The sequence below is a fragment of the Fundulus heteroclitus genome, chromosome 14 (assembly GCF_011125445.2).
Source record: "Fundulus heteroclitus isolate FHET01 chromosome 14, MU-UCD_Fhet_4.1, whole genome shotgun sequence".
In the NCBI taxonomy this organism is placed as follows: Eukaryota; Metazoa; Chordata; class Actinopteri; order Cyprinodontiformes; family Fundulidae; genus Fundulus; species Fundulus heteroclitus.
Window position 1 is genome coordinate 3,963,985 of NC_046374.1, and position 7,783 is coordinate 3,971,767.

The 7,783-nt window shown below is 39.7% G+C and overlaps 1 protein-coding gene across 1 annotated transcript; it reads left to right on the top strand.

Moving 5' to 3' along the window:
- Positions 1–618: 618 nt before the first annotated feature.
- Positions 619–7,783, top strand: mpdu1b (mannose-P-dolichol utilization defect 1b). The gene is made up of 7 exons (XM_012851613.3): positions 619–784; positions 4,620–4,685; positions 5,934–6,066; positions 6,195–6,280; positions 6,567–6,685; positions 7,017–7,127; positions 7,319–7,783. Exons 1-7 carry the CDS (start codon positions 658–660, stop codon positions 7,445–7,447), a joined length of 771 nt encoding a protein of 256 aa, XP_012707067.2. The 5' UTR covers positions 619–657; the 3' UTR covers positions 7,448–7,783.

Here is a 7,783-nt window from a genome sequence, read left to right on the forward strand (position 1 = left end):
TTAGTAAGACGAAAATAAAGAGCATTATTAAACAGAAGATGAAGAAAAGGTGGCAAAAGCAATGGGAGGAAGAGAGGAAAGGACGATGGTTTTACATAATTCAGAGGAGAGTGGGAGAAATTAGATGTGCAGGGAGGAACAGAAGAGAAGAAACAATTATATCAAGATTTAGATTTGGGCAAACAGGATTAAACAGTACATTATTCAAAATAGGTAAGCATAACATTGGCAGATGTGAATACTGTGAGCAACAAGAGACAGTCGAACACTGTCTCTATAACGACAGTGTACCATAACGACTGTCATAACGACAGTCGTTATGGTACACTGTAAGAAGTATAAAAGGGAAAGGAGGGAAATGGTTCAAAATCTAAAAATGTAAAGAATACACTTTGATTTAATAAAAAATCAAGAGATAAGTGTTATGTAATTGTTTTTCATTATCTTAGATTAATAAATGTAATTGAGAGGATTTGAATCTTATTTTGTTTATGTTGATTTGGTTGTGACTTGTTTTGTTTATTATAAGTATTAGTCATTCTGATCCACACTCCATACCAGTTGGTGGCGGTAATGCACCATGTCGTTGCGTGCCAACCGCCAATAAATTCCATAAAGAAGAAGAAGGAAGAAGAAGACAACAACACGTCATCGAACATGGCAGACACGTCAGGTGATCCGAGAGGATCATCTTTTCTGGATTCTCTAAGAGGGATTTTAGTGGCATATTTTATGCCGGAGCGTTGCTACGATAAGTTCTTTCTGGATCTCGACTTCCTGGACGGTAAGTGATGGTTCTCATGGTTCTCATGGCTTCAGGTGGGCTGCAGTAGTTCAGCTCTGAAAGCTTCCGGGATTTCCTGCTTGTTGGTTCCTGAAACTTCTGCAGGAACATGCAGGTAAAGCTGCAGGAACATGCAGGTAAAGCTGCAGAAGCGGAAAACAGTGGACAGCGCTCATGCTTCCATGCAGTTTGCAAAGGAACTAAAATCTTGAAACCTTTTGTTTGGAAAGCGGGAATACCAGCTATAAAAGACCCATAACCCTGATCCTCCCCTCAGACATTAAATCAGACTAAACCTTCAACATGACATGAGTTAAGATAGACATTATCAATCAGTCTTTATTTTAGACACTGTTTGGTCCATAAAAAACTAAATCCTGTAATCCACATAGGCACATTCTCCAGTGTCTACTGCTAATGTCAGACTAAGGGGAAATGGATTTTTAATCAAACTGAAACTTTTCTCTGCTGTATGACTTGGGTCCGTCATGTTAGAGTTACCTTCTGCAAGATGCGAGGGTATCTTACTCAGCCCAGCTTTCTCTCCCTACTAGGTTCTTAGCACTGTGACCGCAGGGCCTTTTAATGGCCCCTTAAAACATTGACTAAAGCTCATTTGACCGCCCTGTTTATATGGAAGATCCGTCTGTGACCAAGCTTTAATGTTTTGGCCAATGATGCTTTAAGGCATTTCATCATGATGTTTTGTATCATGTACCTCTCCCTACCACAGCTAAACGCATACACAGCATGATTCCTACAAGCCCTACTTCACAGCTGGGCTGATGTATTTCGACTTTCAAGCGATCCTCTTTTTCCTTCAGATGGTTAATTCCATTTTATGCTCATCAGACAACAGAACAGGTTTCCAAAACCTAAGGTCTTTGTTTCTGTGTATAATGAGACTCTGACTAACTTTAGCTGGCATCTTCAGCTCTCTTCCTCTCTCTCTCTAGTGGATATGTGCATTTCACAATAAAAGCCATTCATCTCTGTGGCACAGAACTGTCTCCTTCCTAAATGGTTGTGACTGGACTAGGGGTGGACAATAATTCTGTATTAATATATATCACAATGTAACTTTATTCTATAAAGGTGATATGACGTTTCCAATATTTCAAAATACATCGCAGTTAATGATTTCAGCATTTGTCACTGACTGACGTTCTGGGTTTTATGTAGTTTTATGCGTTTTATTATTTAAAGCAAATATTTCTCAAATATTAAATTTGAGGAGTTTTATAAACATGGTAAAATAATTCTAAGCTTGTACAGGCATCTGTTGTGTGCATTCTTTTCAGTCTTTCTGGGGCTTTTATTTTGTTTATATCGATATTGTAATTATATTGTATCGGCCGAAATTAAGAAATATGTGGTGATATAAGTCTTGGCATATCGTCCAGCCCTGGACTGGACAGTCTCATGGGTTTGTGTTTGTTTGAACAGATCAATATGGATGAGCATGTCATCATCATCCTGGCTCTACCAAATCATTTCAAGGTCTAGTAATGCTGGTTTATTTAAATCAATAATCTTTATTTTCACCATTTATTGTTGCCATGGTGACATTTTTTTCAATTGCACTGACCAAACACACTTCCTGAGGAGCTTAAAGCATGCAAATAGGCTTTAGGGTCTGATGAGATGCGTATCCGAGTGCAAAAAGTCCGATATCAATCCCTTTGCCAACGATATGAATTGCTGTGTTGTTGCATGAAATGATCACAAAATCCCCCTCAAATGTCTGACTTCAAAGAAAATAATAATTTATGTAAAAAATAAAAAAAAATCTGCTAGTTATTCTTGTGGCATTACCTGAGCTAAAGCAGGAAATGTTCAGTCTGATTTTATAATGACAGTGATGGGGGGGTTCTTTATCTTTTTTTAAAGGTGTCTGTAAATATCTGGTTTTATCTTTAACTTCAGCAATTTACTGAAACCACTAAACATAAAACCATTATGTAATTATTCTGCTCTGACATCTACATTCACTCATCATGTACATGACTGTTAGGATCATTTGGTGCCATCTACAGCTCATCCAAAAGGCTACTTCCATTTCACTAACTTCCTGTTTATGGAGAAAGCTCTTCAAATGTTGACATTGGTCTTTAAGGCGTTAAATGTTCTTTGGACCTAAATATTTTTTAGATGTGTATGAACCATCTAAGGGTCTCAGCAGCAGACCACAACAAGAGGGTAGGCAACCTTTAGTGTCTCTGTTCCTCGGCTCTAGAACAAACTACCTGAAAATTTGAGATGTGCAGAAAGTAACTGTTGGTTCCTTCAAATCAGGACTGAAAACCTTTGCAGCTTTTCCCTGATGGTCAAATGTTTAACTGGGTTATTTTTTATCTTAGTGTTTGTTTGGGTTAAACTTTAAAAAAATAAATTCTCTTCATGCAATGCTGAATTTTAAAAATGATTGTAAATATTATTTTGTTGTACTTTTTATTGTGTCTGTTCTAGTGAAGAACTGAATCACCGCTTCTATGAATAGTGCTGTAAAAACTAATACTAGCTTGCCACGCACCCACCACTGATATTTGGGTAAATGTCTCTAAGTCCATCTTTGTCTTCCTGACGGCTGGTGGCATGGTTCTGTCTGGATCTTTGAACAGTGTTCTTAGCTGCTTCAGCAGAGTGCATTTTACTTTCATGCTCTCTGCTTTAAGCGTGCTCCACACGTTTTCAGTTGGGTTCAAGTTAGCACCACTTAGTTGGGACTAGCCTGATTTGTCCATTCCAAAACCAGTTTTGATGTTTGCTTGCAATCGTAGTTACTGTTGAAACAGGCAAATTTGTCCAAGCTTCAACCACCTGTCTGTTGGTTTGATGGGATGTTGAAGGATGTTCTCGATATTCAATGCAGTAGTAGTGGAGGTAGGCCAGTATATGTACTCTAAGATAAGCCCAACTATGACTAATACTTTTCTGTGTTCATGGCTCCAGCAGGCCTGATATTGTGACGGAACTGCAGCTCTAAACATGACGGTCCCACTCTTTGCATCAGATGACTGCAGACTCTGGTTTCTGTTTTGTGTTTCCTGAGTCATGCTTCACGTCTTGCTGACAGTTTGAAGTAAACATTTTCCATTTAAGATTCTTCTCTCCATCAGACCTGATGCCGTTAATTTTCAGTCTGTAATTTGTGAAACTAAACCTTTTGTGCCTGTGTGCCTAATGCTGGGGACACACTACACCATTTCTTTGCCTGATTTTTACCCTCCATCTCCAGTCAGGGAACGTCTGGAGGACTGTGGGAGTCATGTTTGTACTCAGCTTTAGGAATTAGGACTACTCTGAGTAGAATATGGGTTAACTGAACAATGATGTAAATCTAGGATAGTGTCTCAGCTCTTAAACATACAACTTTGTAAAATTCCAGTTGAAGTTTCCATACAGGATCTCGCTGCCATTTTAGCCAGCAGAGGGCGATGTGGACTTGTACCCACTGTCTCAGAATGCAGGAATCCTGCTTGGATCCTGCACAGTGGGAAGCAGCCAGGCCTGCAGCTGAGGTGTGATGTTGTAAACAGTGTTGCACCAGGACAGCCTGGCTTCATCCAGATTCTGAGTTCATTTTATCTTTTAACTATTGTGCTGCGCAAATTCAAAATAAGGTCATCTCGATACATAAAGCAAACTGGCTCAGCTTGAATCCAAATAAGGATCTTGTTCAGGTCGTTTTTTTTTTATTTTCACATTAATCCAACCCGTTCCATTGAAGTCTGTTGACTTGAAATATTCAGGGTCAAATAAAAAGGATAAAGATCTCCACTCTGCCTGCTGTGTTCACGTATTTTCTTCCTCTTTTGTTTCGTTTTTGTGCTAGTGCCATGTCTAAAGATTGTACTGAGCAAAGCCCTGGGGATCGGCATCATCCTGGGATCAGTGCTGGGTAAATAATTTATTTTTCTACTCTCTTTATATCTGGCCTTACTTACATCTGTCTAAATCCTAATCATTCAAATAAAGAGTATACATTTTTTGTTCAAGATATCTTAAACAATATTCAGGTATAAATAATTGTGATTGTCACCACATTGCTCACCAGTTTGAGCTGGAACTGAAATAAAGCATTTATTGTGATATAAATAACCAATCACACATTTTAGTTTGTTTTCTTTTATTTTTTGTTTGTTTGTTTGGACAGAAAAAATTTTATTTGCTAAGAATCAAACACAATTCATGTGATCTTCATGGCATTTTAGTTCCACTGTTCTGAGCAGAATGATGGGCGGCAGCAGGGAAGAGAAGAACTTAATTCTAAAGGTTCTATATCCTGCTTTTTTTTTTTTTTTAGCCTTTCAAAGTCAACTATAGACATGATGAAACATATCCTTTGTCACTGCAGACTATTCATTTATTATGAAATATCACGTGTTGTTTAGTGCTGATTTTTCCAACCCGGAAGAAAGAAGCTTATCTTCACTGCGACGCCGCTTCTCCCCATGCCATGCGCTAGAGCTGCTACAACATAGTATCAAAAAAGAGTAGTGTCTGTCGCCGTGAAGATTAGGTGCTAAAAGAGCCACTTCGCCTCAACTTTGAGCAGAATGATCTCACTCTGCCTCACATCATCGCTACTGGGCATGTGGTTTATTTGGGGGGGCAGGGGTTCTCCTATATCTGACATAGTAATCAAATGTTAAAAATAAATGATGGAAATAATAAAATGAGGATTAAAAGACATAATGTTATCTTTAAAAAAAAAAACAGAGAAATTGATAGCACATAATTAAGAAAAAATAATGTTCCATGTTGCTCGACCCCTCTGGATAGCTGCTGCTGCATGCATCTTCATCTACATCTGATGTGGGAGATGTAGGTGGAGCGGCAGCACAGCTGACTGGTGCTTCACTCTCCCATTTCCTTTTCCTCCATTCAAATCTCTCATTATCTGCAGCTCTCACCTCCATGTGTCCAAGAGGTAGTAAAGGTGTCCAGATATGTTTTGTTAACATCTGGTGCACATACACCCAATATTACTTTTACCCTAGCTGGCTATCAACACCCTAATTCCATGTCAACATTGGTTAAAAAAAAATTTAATCTAAATCTACCAGACACGTTTCATTACATCGCTCATAATGTCACTACTTGTGTCCACCAGCACCATATCTCTGATTTTACTTTTTGTTCACAGTGAAATTACCACAGATTATAAAGCTGATGGGAGCAAGGAGTGCAGAGGGGCTGAGCTTTAATTCTGTGCTCCTGGAACTGTTAGCCATCACTGGAACAATGGTCTACAGCATGTCCAACAAGTTCCCCTTTAGGTTTGTACCAGATGCAGATCAATTCTGCAAGCAGACATGCAGCACTCTAACATCTACCTTTACACTGTGTATTGCTTTTGTCCAACTTTGGTCTGATAATTAAAGTAACGTGGTGAATGTTACCTCAGTGCCTGGGGTGAGGCTCTGTTCCTCATGTTGCAGACTGTCACCATTGGCTTCCTCATCCAGCATTACGGAAGAAGAACCAGCGTAGGTGAGACCAGATACACATTACCACTGGTTGGGCTAGGAAAAACTTGCAGCGAAAGTTAAAATGTGCCTCAGATATTCCCTGCAGTCTTAAGTTGGTTTAGTTTAAGTGGCTTATGCAGCTGCAGCACCACCTTTAGTTTACCAAACAATCTGTTCACAGGAACATATTTCCACTTGAAAATAAAGATTTGGTTGCTGCTTCACTAGTTAAAATCATGTTAAAGTTCAGTAAAGATGCAGTCAAATCCTAAGGTGTTACACATATCTGTGCCTTTCCACTCTTCCAGGTCTCTTCTTTCTGGTGATATATTTTAGCCTGCTGGCAGTCCTTCTGTCTCCAGTCACTCCCATCTCAGTGGTTACTACCATGCAGGCCTCCAACATGCCAGCCATCATCATTGGCAGGGTAGGCAAACCCACAGTGGAAATGTTCCAAATCAATCATTGTCAGCATATTTCTCCAGCATGATGGACACAGACTCCACTTACTGAGCAGTTGCTAACACGCTTAGATTGGGCGTTATAATGACAAGGCTTGGCATGTCACCTGTTACTAGTCTTAATGATCTTGGTAATGGATGTTTGAAGTTTATTCTTCAAACCATCTTTGATAGTGACACTGTGGTGTAAACAGAATTAACAAGAATGCAATACAGAATAGATTTGTGAAGGGATTACACAAACTGCTGCACCACCTGCAGACATGCTGCAACTGACTCTGTTATTGATTGTACTAGCTGATCCAGGCTGTAACCAACTTCCGCAACGGGCACACCGGCCAGCTCTCTGCTATCTCCGTCTTCTTGCTGTTTGCTGGATCCCTGGCTCGGATCTTCACCTCCCTGCAGGTAAGAACATGCTCTACATTCTCATCCTAGACACTCCCCACCATCTTTATTCCACTACTGAAGGTGGAGCAGGGGGTGTTATGCAGAATTATTTAAACGTCTTTATACTGAAGTTAAACAGCCAGTTGAGCACATTTTAGTGCCCATTTTTGAAATCAGTATATTTTTAGAGCTTTTGTGTCTTCTCACAGGAAACTGGGGATTTTCTGATGGCCCTAACGTACGTCATATCCTCTACATGCAACGGGATCATTGCACTGCAGGTTCTCTACTACTGGAACAGCCACCCTGAGTATAAGAAGAAAAAGAAGAGTGAATAAGCAAATGACTACTTTAAATGTCACCTGTGGGGCATTGTTTATTTTTAGATATTCTGTTTTAGGATATCTCCTCTTTAAAATCTGAGGAACTAATAGACAATGAGTGGAGTAGCACTCATGTCGCGTTAAGGAAAAGATGAATTTTCCAGACCAAAGTGATTGTGTGCAGCTCCATTGGTTTCATGATTGACAGCTGGCATTGTTGGTGGGGTCCGGACACCTCTCCTACCCTATGGGGCACAGTCAGTAATCACATTCCAGGAGAGCTTTCCTTATCATGGCAACCTGTTCTGATGATCAGGATTAATAAAAGCAAAGGTTCTGTGTGAACTCTGA

What these genes read in the sequence shown, in the direction of transcription:
- mpdu1b (XM_012851613.3), top strand. Translation starts at nt 658, where the DNA reads ATGGCAGACACGTCAGGTGATCCGAGAGGATCATCTTTTCTGGATTCT. An exon ending in CGGAAGAAGAACCAGCGTAG is followed by an intron (nt 6,281 to 6,566) that starts GTGAGACCAGAT and finishes CCACTCTTCCAG; the next exon opens with GTCTCTTCTTTCTGGTGATA. An exon ending in CAGCCATCATCATTGGCAGG is followed by an intron (nt 6,686 to 7,016) that starts GTAGGCAAACCC and finishes TGATTGTACTAG; the next exon opens with CTGATCCAGGCTGTAACCAA.